At 32.8% G+C, this 27,155-nt stretch overlaps 3 protein-coding genes across 4 annotated transcripts; 1 reads left to right on the top strand and 2 right to left on the bottom strand.

Moving 5' to 3' along the window:
* Nucleotides 1-1,104: 1,104 nt before the first annotated feature.
* On the bottom strand, nt 1,105-10,904 carry LOC105341763 (endoplasmic reticulum lectin 1). Its single transcript, XM_011448453.4, has 14 exons — nt 10,654-10,904; nt 8,766-8,852; nt 8,283-8,363; nt 7,583-7,660; nt 7,220-7,286; nt 5,768-5,808; nt 5,414-5,634; nt 5,070-5,184; nt 4,598-4,792; nt 3,622-3,681; nt 2,477-2,586; nt 2,006-2,083; nt 1,445-1,523; nt 1,105-1,303 (listed from the first exon to the last, which is right to left on the bottom strand). The coding sequence occupies exons 1-14, from the start codon at nt 10,786-10,788 to the stop codon at nt 1,229-1,231; spliced, it is 1,422 nt and encodes a 473-aa protein (XP_011446755.3). The 5' UTR covers nt 10,789-10,904; the 3' UTR covers nt 1,105-1,228.
* Nucleotides 10,905-12,478: 1,574 nt separating this feature from the next.
* Nucleotides 12,479-26,676, top strand: LOC105341762 (transmembrane protein 87A). Of its 2 annotated transcripts, XM_066086467.1 has the most exons (22): nt 12,479-12,627; nt 18,171-18,231; nt 18,614-18,723; nt 18,843-18,968; nt 19,076-19,120; nt 19,492-19,575; nt 19,712-19,774; nt 20,295-20,391; nt 20,511-20,572; nt 20,801-20,921; nt 21,030-21,092; nt 21,185-21,205; nt 22,047-22,146; nt 22,267-22,360; nt 22,443-22,522; nt 23,178-23,284; nt 23,502-23,560; nt 23,672-23,775; nt 23,983-24,053; nt 24,386-24,450; nt 24,627-24,679; nt 25,079-26,676. In XM_066086467.1, exons 1-22 carry the CDS (start codon nt 12,541-12,543, stop codon nt 25,149-25,151), a joined length of 1,746 nt encoding a protein of 581 aa, XP_065942539.1. In that variant the 5' UTR covers nt 12,479-12,540; the 3' UTR covers nt 25,152-26,676. The 2 variants fall into 2 exon arrangements, with proteins under 2 accessions (XP_065942539.1, XP_065942540.1); XM_066086468.1 differs by lacking the exon at nt 21,185-21,205.
* Nucleotides 13,814-17,039, bottom strand: LOC117684726 (translation initiation factor IF-2). The gene is made up of 5 exons (XM_066086470.1): nt 16,895-17,039; nt 16,354-16,418; nt 15,538-15,690; nt 15,205-15,380; nt 13,814-14,982 (listed from the first exon to the last, which is right to left on the bottom strand). Exons 2-5 carry the CDS (start codon nt 16,413-16,415, stop codon nt 14,747-14,749), a joined length of 627 nt encoding a protein of 208 aa, XP_065942542.1. The 5' UTR covers nt 16,416-16,418; nt 16,895-17,039; the 3' UTR covers nt 13,814-14,746.
* Nucleotides 26,677-27,155: the final 479 nt, after the last annotated feature.

Here is a 27,155-nt window from a genome sequence, read left to right as displayed (position 1 = left end):
GGAGTTTTTTGGTGTTTTATTTTTTTGGTTATCCTGAACATTATTTACCATTAAATGAAACAAGTGACCCACAGTTCTTGTATAATTCTCTATTGAAATTTTTAAATATGAAACTCTTTAAAAATGTAAAACTCACAGATTATTCTCTTATATTCCAAGATTTGACAATACATGATACATACAAAGAAGCCTACTTTATTGGACAAATTCTAAGATCTGCATCAACTGGTGGTTACTGATCAATCTCTATTATCCAAAGCCTCAACATATCAAATTTATAAACTTAAATGACTTCAGTCCAGGTGAGCTAAAAAGTCTCAAGATGATTTCCACTGGTGTATTCAAAAAAGGAAAGGTCAATAGGTTTAGTGAATCTTTATTTTGGATATTCAACAAATTAAACTGTAATCAAGAAAATGTATGTAGAGGTGTATGTGCATGTACATGAATAGCCAACAATTATTATTACTGAGAGAGTTAATCTGTATAAAATATTTGAAGAAAAACGCTTTATGAATTTCAAATTTAGACAAGATAATGATTATATTACCTGCACAAGTTCATTAGTTTTCTTGTTTTAAAACTTTTTAATAAGTAATATTGATTCATGTATATGAACATCCTCTGCATACTTGACAACAATAAAATTGCACCATCAACATATAAAATCTTTGCATAGTTCCAATATCAAAACTGACGAGAGTAAATAATGTTTGTGTACCGGAAAAGAAAATATTAAACACAAATCAACATAAAATCTGAACAGTCAACAAGAAACAGAATATCTTATTTACCATCAAATTAAATTCCCTGTCTTTTTGTACATTGACTACAAATAAAACTTACAGTATACCGATACTTTAATGAACTAGACATTTTAAAATAAAGTGTGACCAACCTTGCTTCTATATGCTCATTTGTCTTTGCTATGACTTGCAATGAAAGAGGTAAAAAAAATGACCGACCCTCTGTTTGTCCATTGCAAATGACTGTATTGACAGGAAAGCTGCATACAACTTAACACATCTCAATATTACAGCATTCGTTTACGCCCACGATCATAAAAGCTATAAACCATGTAAAGAGAGTACCGTTACTCAGAAGCTTCGAAACATTATGTGAGTAGGATAAAACAAATAGTCCGCAATCATGACAACCCACCATTTACACACAGTCACATGTATCACATGAAAGACTTCCTGGATTTCATTTCTTTCCAAAGTTCTTATCAAACTTTTGTGTCCTTTATAATACCATATTCATCAGCTCTGTCTAAAATTGAACAAAATAATGGCGACTCGATCTGGAAATAGAAATAGAATGAAAATGTAAGTTTGCAGTTTCACAGTCTGCTGAATTCTGATATTTTCATTCTTCAAAACAAAAAAAACTACTAGTGATTTGTTCTAAATTGCACTCTATTTATAAAACAAATTTGACTTACTCCCATGATGTATTCACATGTTTTAGGCTCAATGAGATATATAGATACAGAATGTGGTGATGCATTATTTTCTACACATCTGAAAAAAGAAAATCCTCGTAATAAAATTTCTTATCTTACTAGTGCATGTTCTTAAAATATTATCAAATTATAACAGAAATAACATTTTACAAACATTATTTTTTAAAATCTTCAATGTTCTTTAAAAGTACAAGTAAATAGTATATTTTCAAATTAATGAAATAATTTTAAAGAGAGAGGATTTCAATAATTGAATGATTATCAAATTGTAGAGAGAAGACAATAATTGAATGATTAACATATTGTAAAGAAAAGACAATAATTGAATAATTAACATATTGTAAAGAAAAGACAATAATTGAATGATTAACATATTGTAAAGAAAAGACAATAATTGAATGATTAACATATTGTAAAGAAAAGACAATAATTGAATGATTAACATATTGTAAAGAAAAGACAATAATTGAATGATTATAATATTGTAAAGAAAAGACAATAATTGAATGATTATAATATTGTAGAGAGAAGACCACTTACTTTAATCTAACTTCTGCTATTCGTCTTTTCCCTGTGAGCTCACACTGGTCACCATCAGTATACAGAAAAGATAGGGATCTAGTTGTGAAGTAAATTACACCATGTATCAGCACATTTAAAATTTAGTACTGAAAACATCTTTCTGGTATTATACAGACCTATACAATCCTTGTAAAACAAGCATTATTTCTTAATTATAGTCAATATAACCCAGGGTTGTCTCTAAGACCCGGGAGGCGGGGAATTTCCCCACCCAAAGTGACGTTATTACCCGGCTATTATTGCATTTCAAACACAATCTAGCTATAAGCTAGACCCCCAGAACCCCTTCTACTTTTTTATTTCTCCCTTCTACTTCAATTTTTAGAGACAACTTTGATAACCAAAGAATAAATACACATATAAATGTATCTGTAGGACAGATATCTATATGTATTTTTATGAAGCCGGAAGATTTGAAAAGTTCCTTACTTCCTTTTGCCTTTTTCTTTAGGCATCTTTGAAGGATTTTTTGACACCCATTCTAAATGATTCTTCTCATTCCATTGTCCAAGGTAAATAACTGTTCTCCCCTCTGGATCCTGTTTAAAAAAAAATAGCCGTTATAGACTTCATTTATCTTGATTTAAACAAAACTACATTTTATTTTGCAAAATTCAGGTTTGATAAAATACCCCACCTATATTGTAAAGAATAAAATCAGTCTTTTATATAAAGTACAGTAGATCTTGCATAAAAAGTTTTAAAAATCTGCCATTTTTTATCCACATGTCTTTATGGTAAATACCAAGCCCCTTTTGTTGTTTCAGTATTTGTGAGATCTTCCTCTATTCCTATTTAACCCCCACCCACCCCCTCCCCTCATGGTCCAACTTTTATCCAGGGAATGATGGTTTGATCAAACTTAGATGTGCACTGTGCTTTTACAGAAGTTTCAGTTTTTTGGGCCGATTGGTAATCGAGAAGATTTTATAAAGATTTTTCTCTATATCTTCATGTGTATAAATTTTACATTCCCTCATTGTGGCCCAACCCTACCCCAAGGAACCATGTTTTGAAACTCCCAGGACCATGATTTGAACAAACTTATTCTACACTACCTGAGAATGCTTCCACACAAATTTTCTAGCCAAATGGTTTTTTAAGAAGATTTTAAAAAGATTTTCTCCATATATTACAATGTAAAACTTCATCCCCCCCCCCCATTGTGGCCCCACCCTGCCCGGGGGGAACATGATTTGAACAAACTTATTCTACACTACCTGAGAATGCTTCAACACCAATTTGAGTTTTCATTGCCAAATAGTTTTTTGAGAAAAAAAATTTAAAATAACAACAATTTTTCAATAATTCTAAATCATTTCCCATTTAAAGAGGGTGCGGCCCTTTATTTGAACAAACTTGAATCCCATTCACTTAGTGATGCTTTATGCCAAGTTTATTTGAAATCAGCCAAGTGGTTCTGGAGACGAAGATGAAAATGTGCAGAGTTTTTAACAATGACAACAACAACGACAGACAAGGGACAAATCTTTATCAGAAAAGCTCACTTGATCCTTTGAGCTAAAAATGAATACATTAAAATGTGCACATTAAATTGTTAATTCAAAACTTACATCATGAAACTGTCTTGCATACTTTCCAAAACAAAACTCATGTTTCCACCAACCTGTTCCCTAAAGAGAAACAACAGATATTTATACATGTAGATATACATGTAGCTTTGATTTGCAGCAAAGAAAACTGGACACATTGTAAAAAAAATTTAACTTTTGAAAATTATCTCCTTTTCAAATACATTGTATCTGATGTACATGTATCTATGTCATTTCTAGTAAAATGCTTTAAACTTGAAATTATTTATAGCTGAAATTTAAAAATGGATACCCCTTTATAAATTTCAGCTATAAATTATTTCAAATAACTGTAAAGGGATTAAAATCTCTTCCTTGGCTACCCATATACCAGGTATATAAATGTCCTTAATCAATATATAAGAGAAACAAGAGAAAAGCTGTCAGTGTGACAGCAAACCAGCTTTTCGTTTGAATGAACAGTATCCATAATCCATTTGTCAACCCTGAATTGATGAATACTACCTATTCAGAGAAATGGGGTACACTACCGGTATATGCAATATTTTGCCAAAAAATAACAAAGTTCAACAGGTGGTATTTTTTTCATTAATTATCAAATATTTAAATTCAAGTAATATGCACATCTCTAATATATGAACAACTGATATACAAAACAATAACTTCCTAACTTGAAACTGTAGGAGGAGTTATCCGTTCAATTATGGTACCCTATATGCAATGTTATGCAAAAAAATGACTAACTTCAATAGCTGTTTTTTCCCCATAGATTATCAAAAATCAAATATGAACATCTCTGATATATGAACAACTGATATACAAAACAATAACTTCCTAACTTGAAACTGTAGGAGGAGTTATCTGTACAATAAGTGTACCCTTTTGGCAACCGCCTGCCCGTCCGCCCAATTGCTTGCCATTTTCAACATTTCAATAACAGGATTTTTCCTTTGGAAAACCCAGTTTAAAACCCACAGTTAGCACGGTAATCACTTACTCCTTGCAGGCAGTGGTCCCCTGACAAGAAGTCCCTTAGCACCTGGTTGTCTGTAGTGGAAGACAGGGTGGTGTCCACTGGTTTTGGAGGAGGAGGCTCTTTCCTTGTGGGCGGGATTTTTGGAACGGCCTCCTCCTCCTCTTCTTCTTCTTCCTCTTCTTCTTCTGCAATGTCCTCATTTAGATTTATTTTTACCTGTTAATCAAATTCATGACCATGACAGTATCTTATCACATTTATGAATATAGTCATGGCAGTCTGTGATATTTTTACCTGAATAAAAAATATCTCCTCAAAACTAGAGCTGATCAGCTGCAAATTATGAGGGATGTATAGGTCTATATTGATGTGTATCCATATTTGCTAGCCATGGGTTTCAAAACACTATGTTCCCTAAACAGTGTCTTTAAAAAACCTTTGACTTAAAGATGATGTGTATCATGCTGGCTTTTGAAGATTATGGATCACTTACAGTGTAAGATTTGGCATAAGGGTGTTTTTGGAAGTCACTGTCTAGATCCCTCGGCCGAGCAGGTGAGCCATCCATAGCATGACAAGCTATTTTAGAGACAGGAGGATTCTTTGGTCTACAAACAAAGTTGGTTTTTTTGGTTTTTTCAAAATGAGGGCATTTTAATTAAGCAAATTTCTTATTGTTACACATTTAATTTTTCTTTAAACATGAAAAAAACAACCCCAATCAATTTCTGATGTTTTAAAAATTTAATTGAGGTTCAGGATTTTATAAAATAAGAAAAAGCATGAATATAAAAGAATTCTCAAATTAAGCAAGATAAAAAAAAAAGGTACACTTACTTGAACTTTGGATTTTCACACAATACAGATGTTAGCACCAACACTTCATATTCACAGGTTGACGTTTCTTTCAGCTCGTATATTTCCCCACGCCCGTCAGGCTGACAGATGTACAGAATTCGGACTTGTCGGGGTTGCTTATTCAGGTCACACTCTGTTCCTTGGGTCATGTTTACTTCATAGTAGGGCAACTCAATATCATCTATCCGTTTACTTTTGATCTAAAATAATTGAATAGGGCCATAGTCAAGTTATTTTATTTTTAAACACATGGAAAATCCTTTTTATCAATTTATGTGCACTTCTAAAATTTTCTTATTTCATTATAAGTTTTTTAAATTCAAAATGTCTTACTTCCTGAGGTTTCAATTTTTCCTCCAACTCCTTCATTAAATCTAGGGGACAAATGCAGATATTACATGTACATGTTTAAAACTGTTTACCGGTAATTAGTCAACCCATTATAACTGAGGTACATCAGAGACATAAATAACAGAGATTGGCAACTGATTGAAATCTCGCCAAATCCTGCCGTCCCTTTTTTAAATTTTCCCAGTTTAAATCAGTATATCTTTCTTATTAAATCCTATTAGCAAAAAATTCATAGTATTATATTTTCATGAACTTGTCTTATAAACAATATATTTATTTACTAATATGTAGTTCTTAAAGTAGAACACACTAATGGCGGAGTTGCCAATCTATGTTATTTATGTCTCTGTGTACATGTACATTATTTATACTGAAATCTATGAACTAAAATTTAGAAAATAACATGCTTTTTTAAAATGAACTAGAGGTACTGTGAGCAAGCTCATAATTGATACCCCCCGCTAAAAAAAAATCATGTATTCTGATAACTCATGTATTTTTTCTATTATAGAAAATATTTGATGAATCTATTTCACCGTCCATTTTCTATAAATAACAACTGCTCTATTTTTTAAAACTGTTAATGCTAAAATGAGTACACAAACCAATTTCTATTCTTTAAATTCCATTTTATTTCAAGTTAACTGTTAATGCATGAGGACATTTGCATCCTTATGTTGATAAACATGACTCGAATTTTGCATTTTTTCTGCCAATGACCTTGACCTTGCCCAAATGACCTTGGGTCAAGGTCATGACACACCCTTAGGTCAGAAGCAATCTTTGTGTAAAGTAAGAACTTCCATTGTTTCTCCATAAGAAAGATATGAACCAGACACAAATTTTGCACCTTTTCTGCGAGTTAACTTGACCTTGCCAGAATGACCTTGAGTCAAGGTTATGACACACTCTTAGGTCATAGCAATCTTTGTGTGAAGTAAGAACTTCCAATGTTTCTCCATAAGAAAGATATTGAGCGGACACAGATTTTGCACTTTTCTGCCAGTGACCTTGACCTTGCCCAAATGACTTTGGTTCAAGGTCATGACACACCCTTTGGTCATAAGCAATCTTTGTGTGAAGTAAGAACTTCCAATGTTTCTCCATAAGAAAGATATTGAGCGGACACAAATTGTGCACTTTTTCTGCCAGTGACCTTGACCTTGCCCAAATGACTTTGGTTCAAGGTCATGACACACCCTTTGGTCATAAGCAATCTTTGCGTGAAGTAAGAACTTCCAATGTTTCTCCATAAGAAAGATATGGACCGGACACAAATTTTGCAGACAGACGGAGGGACGGACAAGGTGATTCCCATATACCCCCCCCCCCCCACACTACGTTTGCAGGGGTATTAAAATAAGGTACCATAGTTCTTGGTTATTATAAAATTGACATTTCCTAAATTAGTAGCAAATTCAAAAATAATTTTACCTTGTCCTTTTGTAGGCTTAAATTGTCCAAAATAGCCAAGATAATATTCTTGTCCTTTTGGCTTTTTCTAAAAAAAAAAACCCAAAAGTAAAATAAAGCCAAAAAAATAAAGGTAAATATATTAGGTAATAAGAAATTGATACTGTCAAATATACAGTCAATATTACTCCCAGTTTTCAGTTGTCATTTATCCTTGTTTAAATACATTACAATTCAAGTTATACACATGAGATACAAATTTGAATCAAACATACTTTCCCAAAGGGTGTAGCTTTTTTATGGGTTTTTTTTTTTAATGAGGCTTTTCTATCATACATGTATATTCCCTTCAATCAAGATGTATCTTTATATGCTTGAACTTACAGCACTCATTTCTTTCTCTTCATGATACTGCCTTAAATACCTTCCATGGCATAGCTCATATGTCCAGTAGCTCTCAATCTAGTAAAGAAACAACAATTGCTTATTTTTGGATATTGAAAGTCCTATGACATACAGTATTTGGCTATGATATTTAGCATGTTTATAGTGTGCTTCTGTGGCTAAAAAAATTGAAATATATACATGTAATATCAATGTTTCAAAGGAAAAGATCAAGAATTTATGTTAAATGACATCTATTTCACTTAAGTTTTGATTTTGCCCTACTCATTAAAAATGGAGAAATGTCTAATGGCTATATCCCAATGAGCCATATGGCTGTATATAAAAATACATGAGAAATGCCAATTAACAGAAAAAATAGTCTACCAAGTTTAAAAGTTTAAATTTCAATATTATTCTATATTGATAGTATAATGCAGTTTCAAATATGAACAAGCCAAGAAGATATTTATTCACTAGTACATGTACAAAAAAACATGTACCAGTAATACAACATGGTTTAAAATCCAAAAACTGATTACAGAAGGTAAATTCATTGGATGTGAAAATCGTTATTTGATTAAGACATGAATTATACGCAGGACGTCAATATGCATTATTTACTGTTTACAACATTTTTCATCAAAATAGCATTTAATAAAACAGATTTTAATTGTAATCAAGTAATAGAAGATTTTACCCGATATGAACAGGAGTTTTGTTGGAACAATTTGTCCATCAATGCATCTGGACTAGGCCCTTCATACTTTCTTCTCAATTCCTGTATGTGAAGGAAAAGGGATTAAGTTTTGTACACAGTACTTGATACAAGATTCATCACCATTCACCCCTCTCAGCAAATCATTATATTTTCGCTTAATTCTCCCTCGCTGTTTGAACCAGTAATCCAATTTAGAAATGGTCAAATTTTTAATGATCAATTAAATTTCTTTTTCCAAGTTTAAAATTGGGTGATACATGCATTGATGATTACATGATCTGGGGTTCACCCTGGCTTCACATGAATTCTGATGCATGCAACAATGGACATATGTACTCATCGTCAGATACCCACGGGTGATCGCGTCTTTTACTTATCAGTAAGTAAAAGATGCGATCACCCGTGGGTATCCGACGATGATATGTTCTATACTTTAAAATAAAATAGATGTTTTTTACACACCTCATCTCTTGAATCCGGATTCTCTGGTAAAACACACGTGTACTTTTCATTAGACACTGTTTTCATCACAATTACATTGTCTCCTGGCTTTAATAAAAAAAAATGTACAAATTGTCAATATTATTATTATGAAGTGCAGGAAATAAAAACAAATTAAATTTTTGATTTGGTTATTTTTTTAAATAAATCCGCATTAAATCACATCAAATGTAACAACTTTTTATCTATAAGCCTATAGTTTGTCAGATTGATCCCCAAGAAGGTTTGGATATACTGAGAGCTAGATAAATCTCTGTAACAATAGGGTTGCAAAAAACTTGTTAACCAAAAGTTGTTACAATTCATCTATTTTAATGCAGATTGGACACATTTTTGACAAAATAATTTATACTGGTGTGCTAATAATTCTCACCAAGTACCATTTCTCGACATTTTTACATCATTTTTCATGTATAATTTTATGTGTTGATAAAATGACGTAACAATGTATTGTCGAGAAATGGTCTCCCATTTGGGGCAATTTATCCCAAACCGGCTATTTATCCAATTTGGCAGATTGGTCCCAACATGCTCAAAATGGCTGCTAGGTGTGATATTATTCTCTTTTGAGAAGTGGTCAGGCATAGCCTACATCCACTTCTCTTCGCAAGCCCTCATATTTTGATTCTGGAAAACGTGTAAATGTCGGAACCAAAGATGGTTTACGCTTCGACTCATGTTTCGAAACCAGTTTCCCTGAATTTTCGTAACAGACCTACTATTTCTACATTTTAAACATTATTGCATCCATATATCACAAAAAATCAACACTAACCCGCTGTCAAATCATTTTCGCAACTTCTACATCCTGGGTTTAAATTTTGTGTATCACATTGTTTATCTAGGTCAGCGCAGATTAAATGTTTATGTTTCGGATAAAATTGGAAACCTATTTAATACAATAATGTTGAAAACGTAACTTAATCAACTTAATCTTACAATGTACAAACAAATACTGAGTCACAAAATTACAAAGTGGTATTTCTTCCCTTTTTAACCATCTCTTATGGTAACAAATTTTGCTCTTCATCTGTTTTTAAACATTAAAATGAACATTGATAAATATAGCATACAAGAAAGATTGAAATAAAGAGTTTTCGTTGTTTTATGTGACAGTTACTTATTTTGTCGTATGCATTTTGTTAATTTGTCTTAAATTGTAAAATCGTTCTATATTCCTCTGTAAATTATAAGAAAAATACCTTTAATCTAAAGTCTACAATCAGAATAATATCTTTCGTTTTTTCCGACTCTAAATTTTCTACTTTTTAAACTACCTATAGCGAGTGATCCCATAATTTAAACCCGGAATGTAGAAGTTGAGAAAATGATATGACAGCGGGTTAGTGTTGATTTTTTCTGATATATGGATGCAATAATGTTTAAAATGTAGAAATAGTAGGTCTGTTACGAAAATTCATGGAAACTGGAGTCGAAACATGGGTCGAAGCGTAAACCGTCTTTGGTTCCGACATTTACACATTTTCCAGAATCAAAATATGAAGGCTTGCGAAGAGAAGTGGATGTAGCCATTGTAGGCTATGCCTGTCCACTTCTCAAAAGAGAATAGGTGTGATATGAGTTTGAGAGTTTGAAGCTAGCCGCAGGGGATCAACATGACCAACATCGCCTTTCTAAGTGTCTTCTGTTATTAAAAAAAAAAAAAAAACATCTACCGGCTTTTGCTTATTACCTTTGATCTTCCAGGTAGATCAAAGATTGTATTAACTTACATTAAACGACTTGAACAGTACGTGTATAATGACTACCACATGCATTTCAATAAAATATCAATTTAAAGACAGACCGTGAAGCAACTCAAAATCTTTCAACTAAAATGTATGCTTACCACTACTTTATCGAGTTCGCTAGAGCCAACCCAATCAATTGAATGAAGATCCTGATCCATGAAGGGGTTGAATGCATAAGTTAACAGTGTTCCACAGACACTGTAACATATGTGGTAAACGAACAAATACTTCATGTTTTACAGAAGCTGTCTAAAATGCATTTCATATATCCCTGAAACAAAATAGCAAGATTTGTTGTTTTTGGTCTCGAAAGATTTGACGTTTACAGTAAGGAGGACGCCATATAGTAGTCTCGGACAAAAATAACGAAAACGTATGCAATTTTGATTCGTCAAAAATAAAAATTAAATTTTGTAAAAAGGAGAATATGCTAGAAGTTCCAGATATAAGTGATCTATTATAAGTATGAACATATGTTTGATTATATTTTTTTTGGCAAATGTTGGTTGATTTATGTATCGCGGCAAATTTCCACCGGGCGGATCCAAGAATTACTATTCGCCGGCAACGGCCAGCTTGGTTTGGAAACATAAGAGATTTTAAAGATGAAATGCACCTTGAAATTCTAAAAAATTATGTATGCATAAAATTACCATGAATCAATGTGAGTTTGTCATCTTTGCAAGCCAAGGGTTTTCGCGGTCCACTACCATAAATCAGTGAGTTTGCTGGATGTGAACTTTTCTTAAAAGATTTATTTCTCAGATGAATACAAAACATATGTACCTATAATCTGTGATGTATATAAGGTTTAGTAAAAATGATGCCTATTAGGTTATAATTATCGGGTGCCATTTTCACAGTACTATTTTTTAAGTATTTACTGATCATATGATTTTTTTTATATATATCAACAAAAATGTTTTCTGATATCAGGAAATAATTTTTATTTTGGTTTCAAACACTCTTACTTTGAATAACTTCTATTTACTGATGTCAAAATATTGATATCAAAAATCCTTTTCTGCATGATACATATATCAGAATGATTTTTTGATATCTGAAATTCAAACTCTTTTTTTTAAATGAGAAAACGTATTTTCTGATATTGGAAAATAAAAGAAAATGGCGAATAATCTTTAAATAATAAACACTGAGTGCACTTGAATGTTTCCCTGACCGACCCCCCCCCCCCCAAAAAAAAAAATCGCTAAAATACAGTGCCCTTATTGTTTTATAATTTTTTTCTTATTTGAAAGTTTACGCAAGAAATTTACCAATGTAATTGACAATTCTGGCCATTTTATTGAAAGCACTTAAACTAATGTACACCCGTCGAAGTTTTCTATAATACATCACAATTTTATTTTCCCTAGGCATCATTTTCACTTCTTTTTTTTGGATAGACTCAGTTCAGTCAGCAAATCGCATACAAAGCAGTGCTAATTATTATAGATATGGACAAAATAGCCATAATGAATTCAGTTATAGCATGCGCACTTAGTTTACTTTCTTATTCATAAAATGTGTCTACAGATTTGAAACAAATTTCAAACGGGGCTACAAATATGCCGATTATAAAGCAGCTTTCACTATTCCATCATAATTCTATTTAGGTCTATTTTTTTTATAAAAAGAATCTGATATCAGAAAATACAAACCATTGGTAATTAATATCAAAAAATCATTTCCTAGGATTTCACTGAAATGGAAATCAGTTCTTTATTTAAAAAATCACGATTTTTTTTTTGGGGGGGGATATCAGAATGCTTGGAATTTCTGATATAAAAAACTTATTTTTCAATATCAAGAATTCAAATTATTGATTTTAAAAATTCATTGTTTGATATCAGAAAATGTCTAAAAAATGTTAGCGCCTCATATAAAATTAATAAACGAATAGCAAAAGGACGACTTGTTTTCACATTCTTTGAAGAGATAATGTACGACTTATCAAAAACCGACAAACCGAAGAAACGGAAGTGATGCTGAACTTGTTGTCTGTCGTTCTTTGCGTCTCTGGCGTTTTTTCTATCTCTGAGCCAGGTATCTGGAAAGTCAATTATGACAGGGTAAGAATACCCCTCCCCCGATAATTCTGATGCAAAAAAAAAATCAATGAGTATGCCTTCAACAGTCTGCTAAGTACTTTTTAGGATGATATTATTTTAATCTATGTGTCATGTATTTTCTGTGTATTGTGACATTAGAGAGGTTGAGATTTTAAACGTGTACGGGTACGCGTACGTGTGTTAAAACTACACGTACACGTACACGTTTTTGTAATTTATCAGTTGAGATTTCTTAACTTGTAGAATATAAACGTGTACTTAAATTTCGAGCACTTTGTTATTGTGACATCAGAAATGACGTCATTTACGTTCATTGCGTTTACGTAAAACATGGCAGATGCTTTAGATATTTCATCTTTATGTGAAGACGACGATTTGATGCTTTTATCTACTCTTTTAAACGAAGACGACGTAAAAGGTCCATGTTTGAATCTTGATGATTTATCTGATGAGCAGTTTTACTCATTTTTCCGCTTTCAAAGGAATGACATTTCTCGTCTTTGCAATGCGTTGTCTCTGCCATTGAAGTTCCTGTGTCCAAATGGTACTCGGGTGACTGCACATGAGGGTATGTTGATTTTGCTCAGACGTTTGTCATATCCGAACAGGTTAGAAGACATGAAACCATTGTTTAACCGTTCAAAATCGGAACTGTCGTACATTGCCAACACTGTTCTGGATTACTTGTACATCAAACACTCTGGAAAGTTAAGTAATCTGAATCAGAGTTGGCTGGATGAGGAACACCTGCAACAATACGCAGATGCGATATCGGATATCGGCGGGCCGCTTCAACATTGCTGGGGCTTCATAGACGGGACTGTAAGGCCAATATGTAGACCTTCTGTTAACCAAAAACTCGTCTACAGTGGACACAAACGGGTGCATGGCCTTAAATTCCAATCTGTAGTAATACCAAACGGGTTGATAGCCAATATGTATGGCCCTATAGAGGCAAAACGTCATGATTCTGCAATGTTAAGAATGAGCGAACTTCTGCCTAAACTTGAGCACTATATGACAATGCCCGACGGCACGGTTTTCTCTCTATATGGCGACCTTGCCTATCCTTTGCGTGTACATCTTATTACGCCATTCAAAGGAGCCATACTCAGCGACCAGGAGAGGATTTTTAACGGTAGAATGTCAAAACTTCGGTCAAGTGTTGAGTGGACTTTTGGAAAAATTCTCTCTCTGTTTGCTTTTGTTGATTACAAGAAAAACCAAAAGCTGTTCTTACAACCTGTGGCGAAATATTATCTAGTGGCCTCTTTGCTCACCAACTGCCATACTTGTTTGTACGGCAGTGTGACCAGTGAATATTTCTATCTTTCACCTCCTGCACTTGAGGAATACATGTCATGATCTGTATATTTTGCCAATCCGGGGTGTGAGGAGATTTGATGATAGCTTGAATCCAAATTGTTGCAACAATTTTTCATGGTGACTGTAAATGCGTAATAGATACTTGCATTAAAATAAATGTAATATAAGTAAAAACAATAATAATTGTGAAATTTATTGTTCCTGAACTAGTGTTGAGACACAAAAAAGTAAATTGTTTAAAGCTATACACGCTGCCATTTAACTATATCAAGACAAATTAAAATGTTTAGAAAAAACACGTAAAGTTAACACTTTTGGGAAATTTATACATTTTTGTTCAATTCCGTTTAAAAGTTATCAACTTTATATTACAATAACAAATGTATCTTTGGACTCCACCAATAAATACCAATTTTAAAAAAAGCCGCCCTTCATTCTGTCAAGGGGCATCGGGAAAATCGCAAACGATTGGCCCCACGTCGAGATGTTTGCAGGTTTCTTTTTAATTGACTAATAAAATATGGGGAAAAATTAGAGTGCTAAAAAATGAATATGCTATATGCTTACAATGCACTTAGTCTTCGATTATGTAAACTTTAGAAAGCAAAATTAAGCAACACAAAATATACATTGTAATAAACACAAGGTTTCTCCTTAATACGACAATCGATACAAACACGTTTTTCAATGTAATTATTGTATTAGTAGTTTCATTTTCATTCTATCTCACTTTTCAAAAATTATGTATTTTGGCCGCGTGTATAGCTTTGAAAGTAATTAACTCGCATGTAATTTATTTATTCAGACATTTGGAAAACAGCTCAAACATTAATTTAGACTGCTGTTTTTCCATTTCAAGCTTTTGGAGCCTTTCCTGTTTTTCAATCTCAAACCGCTCTTTTTCTAAATTGAACTGTTCGCGACGAAGCGCAAGCTCATCTTCCTTTGACTGTCTTTCAAGTTCCGCCTTTTCTTTCAAAAATGACATAACTGATGCTGATTTCTTTGGCATTTTCTTCAGGTTTTCGTCTGAAATAACAGTTTTATTTGTAATTGACTAAAAGCACAGGCAATCAATATGTGGTCAATGTACAACACCTAGCTCTAGCAAAGATATACCAATATACTGAACTTCTTCATGTATTACGCTGAATGATTTATCATGATAAAGTAATCTCTCTCTCTCTCTCTCTCTCTCTCTCTCTCTCTCTCTCTCTCTCTCTCTCTCTCTCTCTCTCTCATACCACTTACCACTTATTGAGGGTGTCAAATTATCAAGAGCACGTTTTCTGATATCTTTGCACAGAACCTCTTCTTTAATAGCTTTTGATTTGTCATCTTTCTTTTTCTCCTCTTCATCATTTGCCAGGTCTAAGATTTCGTCAAGGAGAATTTCCTTTTCCCCATAAACTTCATCTACACCCGACCTGAGTAAATATTTAAAAATGTAATTTTTCTGTTTCACAATCCTTTTTCCTCAAGTTAATTTTTTTGTTACATAACAAAATGAGTAGTAACTTTCCTCACCCCCCCCCCAAACAAAAATTAAACAAACAAAATCTATTGTAATTCCGATAATTATACTTTTTGAGCGATGAACTATTCGCCTTTCTTCTTTGTTCCATTAGTAGAACGGTCCTCTCCCTCACTCTTCTCGCATCAACACTCATAGGTAAAGCCAACGATATTTCTAGCCATTTCCCTCTGTCCTTAAATGGGTTTCTACTAATGACCTCTCTACAAAGGACGGATAATATTGCTATATGAAAAAAATATCTAATTTCAACAATCAGCAGTAGAGAAAATATTCTGTATAAAGTTGCGATCGCTTCACAACCTCCTTCTAATCAGACACGGAAGTTTATACATGAATTTAGGTTGAAAAACGTGTAATACTTTATTATTTTTATGGAGGTTTTATTTAAAGATTTTTTTTAAATTGTGAATTATCCTAAACGGTTTAAATTTTGACCCATTGTATTGTTTTAAGATGGCAGTAATTAGTTATAAAATAACTATTTAACTTTGCTTATCATGCGCAGATGTAGAAGGGGGGGGGGGGGGGTCCGGACCCCCCTGGAAAAAGGAATGTTATTAAATTTACATAGTAAAATTATTGCAAATATGCCCCCCCCCCCCGGAAAAACACATATGTGCTTTGCAAAGGGGTCTAAAGCGGAAATATTAAAAGTGATATTGAAAATTGCAGTTATAGATATAGCACCCCCCCCCCCCGCACGGATTAGGAATTTCATGCTTTTGGAAATTTTTTCTTAAGCTTGTCAAGATTTCTGATGATTAGTGTAGCCCCCTTACTTTCAATTTGGACCCCCCCCCCCCCCCCCCTGGAAAAACTTTCTGGATCCGCGCATGCTAATATTTACAAAATCTAATGCTTACCGTAACATTTTTAAGTCGTCCTGTTCAGAAAACCTAAATTGTTTTTTTCTCCCAGTATCCATATTCTGCAAAAAATATTTCTAATATTCAAAACAATTGGTTAGTCATTAAAATGATATCACATTTTATTTGATTAATATTTTTTTTGTGTCAATTGATATGGTATGACCCCCTGTCCCCCACACCCTCCCCCCACCCCCTTTCCAACTACATGTCACACTTTCAAAAATCGCAGATACGAATTCCATCAACATTACAGATACACAATTAATCAAATAATTCATAAATAAAACATTAATTGACTATTTCTGTATTTAAGGATCATACAAATGTATTATGATATGACAGGCGATTGATGATTTTTAAGGCCTCTCGACGCAGTTTTGTGACATGAATTTACATAAATAACTTGTAAAAAATGGTGAATTTCTACTCAATGTACATGCAAATGAAGTTTAAAAATCTATTTAATGCATCACAAGAGCATATTCACTCATCAGTTAGATTATTTTTATTGTAAAAGCTACAAGTTTGTACTTACGTGTAGTCAGCACTCTACAAGTTTAGAGAACGCGTAGAAACCATGTCGTCACAAAAACCGATGACGTAATACGCGAAGAATTTAGGTGATTCCCCTAGTACACGTACACGTACCCGTACACGTTTGAAATCTCAACCTCTCTATTATTTACATTTTGGTTGTATTTAATAAGAATATTGTTGTTAATTTTCAATTCCAGCTATCAAACTCTCATTATGAACGTTAACGTTTAGACTCTTTGGCGTTGTGCTGTTACACAATTTAAATATTCACTTTCCTTCCTTGGCAATATTTGGCTTTGCAAGGATGTAGTTCATCCTAAATTTTATTCAGATTAAATAAGTTAACTAATGTTGCCTGGAGATGTTAGGGAAGATAGTTTTGGATATTTTGGGACATTCCTTAAAATTTTAGATGAAACTTTTAACACACATCTATGATATAAATGGTGTGACGGATGGACTGAGCACTGTTTTTATAGTTTAAACAGAGACAGATTTTTGTAATAGAGAGAGCTAATTTTATTTTAAACATACACTAATTGATCCGCTTGCATTGCATGCTGAGTCTACAACTATGACATCATTTTTATTCATTATACAAGTTCTGTTCCTTTCTCAACTTTCATATTTTGCTGATTTTATACATGTATTCCACCACGCACAAGTTAGGACTAACTTCCCCGTGCATCAAAAATTTTCTGAGAAAAACTGTGTGTATAACTGGTACCATTTAGCCTTGCTTTGTGAGGCAGGTTTTGCCTACATCTTGCTGATTTACATAAAACATACATTACATGCCAGCTTTTGAAAATCTTCTGGTGGATTTTGCTAGTATATATACAAACATTTTCCAACGTTTTGTTGTTGAAATACATAGATCTAAATCAAACTCTAGATATTCAAGATTTCATCCAAAATGGGATTGTGGTTAATAATTATACACAGGAACAAAATTTTACCCTCTTTTACCAAAGCATAGGTCTGGATACCATGAGAATATGACTGCCCTATATTTTTGAGTTGTATTGATAAACACTTTGATATGTTTTAACAATGTTAATTGTTTATTAAATGATAATGACAAGAAAAGTTCTGACCTATGTACTGTTCGTCCACAAGGTTATCAGCCACCTTTTCACTCAATGAGTGGTCAATGTTTATTGATTTGATGATGACAATATTTGATGTACACCATTTCAGGTTTAAATTTCTTTTGCAGGTTAAAGATTAATTTGTACACAAAAAGTATATTTTTTTCCTCTTTATTTCTCTAGAGTCATGATTTGTATGGTTTCCATAAAAGCATGTACAGTGGGACCAAAATAGCTGTAAAAGGTAAGATTGCAAAGTTGAAAATATCTTTCTTTTTTTTTATTTGATATCAGCATTTATATTAAGGATTGTATTACAGGATTTTCTTAGGTCATATTTCATTTGTTTCTGAAAAGGAAAATTAATCAGGGCATTATTGAAACTGAGAGACATTTTTTAATGCGTCTAAGGTTAAAAGTTTAGATTCATAGGAATGGATGTATATTGACTCATTAAAATGATATTCAATTATTTACCTATCTATCCAATGATTGTTTGATCCAAAAGTTCATTATTAAAAAGTTGGAATTGTTTGAATTGTCATGAGCCATTACAAACAATGTTGGCTCCACAGAATAAATCAGTATGTATCACAATGTTGTTGGTTTTTTTTAAACCTACAAAGTCAACTGTAAACATGCTGCAAAGAAAGAGGAGAAAAAGAAGCTTAACATTAAGTGGCTGTTGCGCTATTCACCATGCGCAAACGAGTATCACGGAGCAGAAAATGATTTGGTAATCAATTATCTCATATAACCAAATGCATTTCAATGTTCACTTATAGATTTTTGGAATAAACTTTTTTTGAAAAGAAATGTACAATTTGGGGCTAAAGTTACGTTTATCTCTTTCAGAATGTATTACTTAGCTACTTAGATTTCCCTGCTTTTCTACCTCTTGAGGGGTTAAACTATCCAACCGCTGAATTCATGAGAAATGTAACTCAGCATGACTGTGGAAACACCATCTTTTGGCTGCCAGTGAGTACTGCATGAGTTTAAATGGAATTGTTAATTCCACAGCAATGTATAGCTTCATCAATTGGAATTTATTTCAGGTTATGATACATGTTTTATTATTTTTTTAGTTTCAAAACTCCACTTTACAAACAGCTCCTACACCAACACCAACAGTATGTATTTATTCATTTCTTTAGTCAAAATTATTCTTAAATGAAAGTTATTTGTTTGTTGTATTATACAATGGAGAACATGGCTTTGTGGTTATAGGTGTAAGGCTAATAATCCATAGTTCGTTAGTTCGAGTCTTAGTATGGTCACTTGATGTTGTGCCCTTAGACAAGGCTTTTCATCGGCCTTGTCTCAATTCACCCAGCTTAAGTTAATGGCTAACCTGGTGCCCCAACCAGAGGGAGTCAATGACCTTAATCTGCTGAGCCAGAAACCAGGGATAAGCACTAGCCTTTAGGAAGGATTTAAATTAACTTTAACTGTTTTACATACAGTGTTAACGTACATGTAGTATTTACTTTTGAATATCTAGAAAAGTAATGGTACAGATCAGGAACAATCAGATGCTCAAAAGAAATCCAAACGAGATTTAGTGAAACCAGGAGTTCCTGCACAGGTTAGACACTGTCAATTCTTATTCTGGCTTCATTGCTGCTTTATAGGAAACAGTTACAAAATTGTTTATCCATTTCAACTTGAAAATCTTAAATTGTATAAAGTTTATTTTCTAGTACACATTTATTTTATATTAGATATTGCAGAATGTAACTACACCCTCTACTCCAAAAGGACCCACTCAGCAAATAGGCCAGAAGGTGAGAAACTGTTGGAATACAACATGTATATGTACACTATGTACAAATGTACATGTATATGTACACCATGTACAAATGTACATGTATATGTTCACTATATGCTTAACTTTTTTTTATGAAACTCTTTTATTGTAATTTTGAACTGAAATGCACACAATTTCATAAAAATTAGGTGTTTGAAAGAAAACACTCATTTGAAGCAATATGAGCTTCAATGTATGTGCTGGAAATTTTCGTTGTGATTTCCTATTTATTTGAAATGACAAAAAAAGATTATTAACATGTTTTATATACCGGTACTCATTACTGTCAGTCATATTTTTCTGGGAAAAGCTATTTATAGACTGATTGATGCAAAAATACATTGTAATTGTCACACCATACAAACATTGGTTTGCTATATGTTTCTTAGTACAGAAATCTTTCTTTTGATATTTTTTATTTCATTTACAAGTTGATATGTTGCACACTTCATGATTTTGATAAAACTTAAACTGAGTGTGTTTGATATTGTTTTAAGGATCGGCCAAAGTTTCAGGAGAGCTGGAGGGATGGCTACTTCATCTTCATCATGCAGATCTCATCCTTAAATGAAAATGACACGTTTGAAGCAGAAGGTAAAATGTACAACTATTAACTACAAAAAGAGTCCTCATTTAAGGTTTTGTATTCTAATAAAAAAATGAATTTTCTTGTGCTCTGAAGATGTTATGTTAATGTTAATTCTGTGTAACAGTTGAGGTGGAGATGTATGGATCCTATGGATATATATCAGCAGTAGATATGCCTCTCTTAGTGGTGAGTATGCCACAATTATCTGTATTCATTTGGGATGCAAAGTACTAAGGTGACTAATTTCGATAAACAGTGCATAACCAATGACAACATGAGCTATTTCACGTTGTTGACTAACTCATTACTGATTTGTTGAGTTTTCACATTGTGAAACATCCTACTTGATGATAAACTTCTATTTTATATAACAGTTTGTTTACTTAGTTATGAATGGCTTTGTTTTGATTACAGTTCTATGGAGTGATGGGGATAGTGTACATCATCTTTGGACTGGTCTGGCTCGTCTTGTTAGCTTGCAGCTGGAAGGACCTCTTGAGGATTCAGTTCTGGATTGGTGCAGTGGTAGTTCTGGGTGAGTGTTTCATTGCTGGATTCATTGCTGTAAATGTTGTCCAGGTTTGTTGTTTGTGACAAGTGATAATTTACCCTAAAGCTAAGATAAGAAATGTGATTTTTACAGGCATGCTGGAGAAGGCTGTGTTTTATGCAGAATATCAAAGTATCGCTTCCCAAGGCCACTCAGGTTTGTTCAATTTGCCAATGTTTTTTATATTTCAATGATGCTGAGGTAAATTTATGCATTCATTTAATCACAGTGTTTTATTTTGAATTTAGCTGTAAATATTTACCGTCAGTGTAAGTATCCACATGTTCATAGGATTATGATGGGGGTGGTTGCTCTTCCTCCACAGTTGTTTTACATGTTTACAAACATGCTGTTTATGTCCATAAGTTATTGTGGATTTATTTTCTTCTTTAATGTTAAACTTTTCCAATTTTTAGCTCACAAGAGCTGAAAGCTCAAGTGGGGTTTTCTGATCTTATTTTATTTAGTGTCAGAACATCACAGAACATTACTAATGACAAAATGCAGAAATAGATATTGAATTGACTTCTTCTTTTTTTTTAAATTAATACTTTTAATTGCATTCAAGGAATAAATTGCAGAATACACTAAATTTTTAATCTAATATGATACAATTCTAAATTGTTAAAATCCATGACTCCTTTCTGTAATGATTATAACTATAAGGGATGTAAATAGGAAAGTGTTATTGTAAACTATTGTAACGGTATTTAAATTTAGGAGTACTGCAATTGTATATGACGGAATCATATTTTTGATATCATTATGCATTTGGGCGATGTATTTTTCAAGATTATAGCTACCCTCAATTAGACACTTATACATTCTAGGCTTGTTGGTCCATGGTCCTCTTGTTTCATATGTTTTCTATTAGTGTTTTTTTTTTTAAATGTTGTTAATTTGTTTCTTTTTCAATACAGGTCTAACTGTCTGTGTCAGGATTTACATGTATATTTAAACATTGTTAATGTTTTCTCTATGGAGATTTGGAACAAAATTAAATTGAGTTTGCTAACTGATTTAGAAGAATTTATCATTCTCATACATCTGAGTACGAGCTCATGTTGTTTTTTTTTATAAACTGCTAATCTATACACTAATCTTTTGCAGTGAGAGGAGCTGTGATCTTTGCAGAGCTTGTGTCATGTTTCAAGCGAGCTCTAGCCAGAATCCTCATCATCATTGTCAGTCTGGGATTTGGAATTGTTAAGTAAGTAGTCTTTACAATAGATATTAAAATTGTGTAATCGTTTCTTTGCAACCATTTTTTTTATTTTTTATAATTGTGCAACCTCAATGAGACCTGTGTGCATTGGTTTTATCTCTGTAGACCTCGACTTGGCACCACTTTCCACAAAGTGATTGGAGTAGGAACCCTCTACTTTATCTTTGCTTCAATTGAGGGATGTACAAGACAACTCAAGGTTGGTTAGAATCCTACACAAACAATGCTTTATTATCAAATATTAAGAATAATGTTGATTATTTGATTGATATTTATTGCAGCCTATGGGAGACAACTCCAAAGAAGGGATGTTGATCCTGATCCCTCTGGCCGTCACCGATGCCTCCATTGTGTGGTGGATATCCTTTGAAAGAATTTTTGTTTATTTGAAATCCAAGCCCTCCCTATCATTGCTCTGCTGTATAAATGCACAGGGCTCGGTGGTCATAAATGTACAGTAGGTGTTAGGCCAGAAACCCAAATGTTGATAGTTTGAGTCCTGCTCTGATCACTTGATGTTGTGTCCTTAAACAAGGCTCATTGTCTCAATCCCAACAGCTTGTGATTTGCTTACATTTATCACAATGTGGGGCAGCCAAAATTGTGTACCGTATGTATTGATTTTTATAAAGAAATATAAGGCCAATAAACACATCGAGGGGTTAATTTATCAGAGTTGAACCTGGCAGCTTGACGGAATCATTACTATTTGTCCACTGAACATGGAAACCTAAATAATACTTTACTTATTTACACCATGGGGTCTTATGGTATACAGCACCACAAAGAGGATAGTTTCCATACAGTAGAGTATATATGTACATGTATCTAACAAATTGGGAGCACAATATTCATATTCAGATTGAGGACACACTACATTTATGCACACATCTACTTTCCGACCCACCCATTAACACATACATAAACATGTTATTGCATTCCCCTCCAACTCCACAAAAGTGGGATGATAATAGACAAAATATTCTGTTCAGGTTTGTCCTTAACTAAGCTAACATCTTCTCCAGCCTGATCCAGACGACTCGTACATTGCGCCTCCGCCGTAATGTGGTCAAGCTATCCCTGTACCGACATTTTACCAATACTCTGATTTTCGCCGTTCTAGGTAAGGAAACTTAAGTCATTTCTTGTTTTATCAATTACCATATTACTGGTATATGATGTTTTACAAAAAGTGTAGTATTTAAGAAAATTTATTGTTTGTTGTTAATTACAATACTTTTGCAACTTCTTTTTCAAACATGTTCTGAATGTGTATTTTGTATGGAAAAAGATGGTATTATATATACATGTATAATTGATATTTCTTTCATTTTTTTTAGCATCCATTGCTTTTATTGCTTGGTCGTTTCCTCAACATCAGTTCAAATCCTGCTTAACGGTAAAGAAATAAGCTTTTTCAGATCTTGCCTCAGAAAAATTTCAAATTTAAACATGGAGAATTTATAGATTAGAAATGTGTATCTTTTTCGATTTTCAAACTGTCATGTAGGACTGGAGGGAACTGTGGGTGGACAGTGCATTCTGGCATCTTCTGTTCTCTGTGATACTGTGTGTCATCATGGTTCTATGGAGGCCCTCCGCTAACAACCAGAGGTAACTCTCTTAACTTTTCATTACTCCACCTGAGGATAAAATTGAGTTATTCCCCTTTTTCAAAACAGCATTAAAATCAATCATTGGAGAAGTAAGTGACCTGATGCAGTTATGCCTGCAAAAATTAAACTTATAAATAAACTTATAATTGTCCTTATATTTCCCTGTTAAGGATGATTTATTTTCAGTAAATTCTTTTGTTGTTAGGTATGCATTCTCTCCTTTGTTGGATGCTGCTGATGAAGAAGAGGAAGAAAACTTGATTAGTGATGCCTTTGGTAAGAACAGTGATATGTGGTAAACTGGGAGAGAGGAAAAATTATCACTCATTAAATACTGTATTCTTTTAAAATGAAATGTAAGTTTGATAATGGGCAGGAATGGTAAACATTGTATAAGTCCATATTCTATGAATGTAAGAAATGTATACTGCTTAAAATTTATTATCTTTGATCATATATTAAAAGTATTTAAATGAAAATGCATTGTATCCTGTGTAGATTAGATAATATTGAGAGAAAAAATCAGATTAAATAGGTTTTTCTTTCATATTGATTCACAAATGTACATGTGAAAAGAAACATTTATGTGTACCTGTTTAATCTTACAGATGGAATGAAAATGCGAGGGGTGAAGGGAGCAGCCAATGGAAATGCCAAGAGTCGCAATAGCGTGGTAAGTTGTCCAGTTGTCAGAAATGTGTGTTTCTGTTTTACATTATTTAGCATTGATCCTCTCTTTGGAGATTTTCTGTTAAAAGCAGTATCGATTGTCAAAGATTAAAGTAATTTTAGTTATTTGAAATATGGATTAAGGATGTTACATAGAGCTTCATTTCATTGATATTTCAGGATGATGACCTTAAATGGGTGGAGGAAAATATTCCAACATCCCTCACTGACAAGTAAGCATGTTTTGTTTACTCTTTTAAGCTGTTTTAGCCGAGCATAGCTTCCGTAGATTTTGCTAATTATAATGCATTTACAGTATTTTGTTAACAAAGGAGGGTGATATGATGATTGCATAGATTTTCTGAAAGATTTGTATTAGAATAAGAAGGAATTATCAATTTCTAGGGAAACATTTAAAAGGAAAATTTTTACAATTACACGTACCTGTACTTAATATTCCAGTTTTCTTTGGATTAATCAAACTGAATAAAGTCAAAGAGGGTAATCAGGTCTAGAATTACATCATTCAGTGAATAAGATGACTTCTGTTCCCTCGCCATATTGAAATAATGGCATCTTTGAATATTATGAAAATATAACTTAATGTACAATATAACTTGTTTTTCATTTAGGGCTCTTCCCAGTCTTTTAGATTCAGATGAGGAAATGATGACAACAAGATATGAAGTCAACAAGATGCAGTGATTCTGCACAACTTACAATTTATGGTTTTGTGTTAAGAGTTTGAGTGACACTGTGAATTTACCAAGTTCAACTTGAACTGGGATCCTAACTATGTAGTGTGTGAGGGCTTGCTTTATTGAGTTTGCAATTGGTCATATACATGTATAAATGAAGTCTCAAGTGTTTAAAGTATTTATTCTTATTGTGCATTTGTAGTGAAGAGACAGAATGATGTACATGCATTTGTAGTTTATAATATTCTTACTTGTTCGAATACTGCAAACTTTTGGTGGGACTTTTGAAGGGATATTATTTCTTTTAACAATTGTGGGTAATTACATGTATTATTGGATAAATCTATTACTGACACTGTATATATGACATGCATGAGTGTAAGTTTAAATTGCAACAATATCAGATAAGAATATTCTTTTAATTTTAAGAATAGAAATTGATACAATTTACAATTATTTGAAATTTTGTGTACAAAGAAACACTACATGTATGTTAAGTTTATGTAGAAGTTAATTCTTGAAAAATAGCATTGTACAAGTACATGTATGGATGCAGTCAAAATTTATCTGAACTTGTTTGTGTGTTATATCCATTTCTTTGAACATTTTACACCATTTTAATTCAGTTGTAAATATATAATTCAAGTATGAAATGGTTGTTATATTGCATAAACAGGTAAGTTGTGTTGGGATACCTTCAAAAACTAATTACCGGTAAACACTTGTTCTGCTAATTGTGGGAATTTTTAATTTTGCTTAATATGCTGTAAACATAGAAGCTTTAGCTTGTACATTCATATTGTCTATTTTGATCAGTGCTATTTATTGTAATCATAAACTACTGGCAATGAACCACCTTACTCCATATTCATTGTTTCTAAAGCAACAACAAAAATACCGTAAGCCATTCATGTGAATTGAAAAAGGATGGACTGGTTGTGGAATAGTTTAATGATAACTGTCGAGTTTTAATTTTTGACCTTTCACATGTTATGGTGTTCTGTTTTGATTGCATTCCATTCATTTTTTATCGAGTACACTTTTCATTGTTTGATAACAAACTAATCTGACTGTAAACTTCCCTACAAATTTGGAGGCAAATTGACTTTAAAGTTTAGATATTTTTCTAATTCTGTTTTTCTGTCCTGGATTATGAGAGATATTGTAAACAAGCTTTATCGGTATATTGCAGCTACTTCGCTTTTAGAATGTCCAAGGTCAAAGTAGTGTCTGATAACAAATTTTCCCCATTTTACAATTAAAATATTTTGATGTACCGATATAATGCATTTAAATTTTCTTAACAAAAAGGGCTCCTTGATGAAAAGATTATACAAACGTTGCAAATAATTCTTAGTTGGTTTACAGTTTATTCTTCAATCTTTATATTTATTGTCGGAATCATCTTTTTATTTTGTTCTTTGAATTACATATATTATTATTTATCATGTAGTGTAAATGAAACTACTCATTCAACAATATTTTTTCTCTTAAAAATTAATGTTCATTAAAGGATATTTAAAATCACCTTATTTTATTTTTCTTTATTGTGCTTTTGATATTATATGCTAGCAGTTGGTACATACGACCATGCCTAATGTACTGCAAATTTTTTGAAAATCATTTTCCGACATGGACATATCCAGACATTTTGAAAGAGGGGCACCACATGGACATATCCAGACATTTTGAAAGAGGGGCACCAACCCTACCCCACCCCCCACCACCCGTGTCCAATTTTGTTTGAGAGTAATTGGCGGATACGCCTATATAGTTAACTGGTGCATGAAATTAAAAAAAAGAATATAACATGTTTTGTATTTATTCTGACAACAATCATTTGTTTCATGAATGAATGCGTGGAATTGGTTGTTTCCGACTTCGCGTATCCGGAGGGGGGGGGGGGATAAAAATTGACACCAGAGACGATCGTTGCTAATCTATTCATGGACAAAATACTTTTATAAATAACATCAAACCAAAAAAAAAAACACCATCAAAACGCATCTTC

This window comes from Magallana gigas, chromosome 6 (assembly GCF_963853765.1).
Source record: "Magallana gigas chromosome 6, xbMagGiga1.1, whole genome shotgun sequence".
Lineage (NCBI taxonomy): Eukaryota > Metazoa > Mollusca > Bivalvia > Ostreida > Ostreidae > Magallana > Magallana gigas.
The sequence above is the reverse complement of the archived record's forward strand: the minus strand, read 5'-3'. Positions and strand labels throughout refer to the sequence as shown.

What these genes read in the sequence shown, in the direction of transcription:
- LOC105341763 (XM_011448453.4), bottom strand. Translation starts at nt 10,788, where the DNA reads ATGAAGTATTTGTTCGTTTACCACATATGTTACAGTGTCTGTGGAACA. An exon ending in ATCCGGATTCAAGAGATGAG is followed by an intron (nt 8,364 to 8,765) that starts GTGTGTAAAAAA and finishes CTTCACATACAG; the next exon opens with GAATTGAGAAGAAAGTATGA. An exon ending in AAGAGAAAGAAATGAGTGCT is followed by an intron (nt 7,287 to 7,582) that starts GTAAGTTCAAGC and finishes TTTTTTTTTTAG; the next exon opens with AAAAAGCCAAAAGGACAAGA.
- LOC105341762 (XM_066086467.1), top strand. Translation starts at nt 12,541, where the DNA reads ATGCTGAACTTGTTGTCTGTCGTTCTTTGCGTCTCTGGCGTTTTTTCT. An exon ending in ACACCATCTTTTGGCTGCCA is followed by an intron (nt 18,969 to 19,075) that starts GTGAGTACTGCA and finishes TTATTTTTTTAG; the next exon opens with TTTCAAAACTCCACTTTACA. An exon ending in TGTAAATATTTACCGTCAGT is followed by an intron (nt 21,206 to 22,046) that starts GTAAGTATCCAC and finishes AATCTTTTGCAG; the next exon opens with TGAGAGGAGCTGTGATCTTT.
- LOC117684726 (XM_066086470.1), bottom strand. Translation starts at nt 16,415, where the DNA reads ATGGATACTGGGAGAAAAAAACAATTTAGGTTTTCTGAACAGGACGAC. An exon ending in AATAGTTCATCGCTCAAAAA is followed by an intron (nt 15,381 to 15,537) that starts GTATAATTATCG and finishes ATATTTACTCAG; the next exon opens with GTCGGGTGTAGATGAAGTTT. An exon ending in TTTGACACCCTCAATAAGTG is followed by an intron (nt 14,983 to 15,204) that starts GTAAGTGGTATG and finishes CTGTTATTTCAG; the next exon opens with ACGAAAACCTGAAGAAAATG.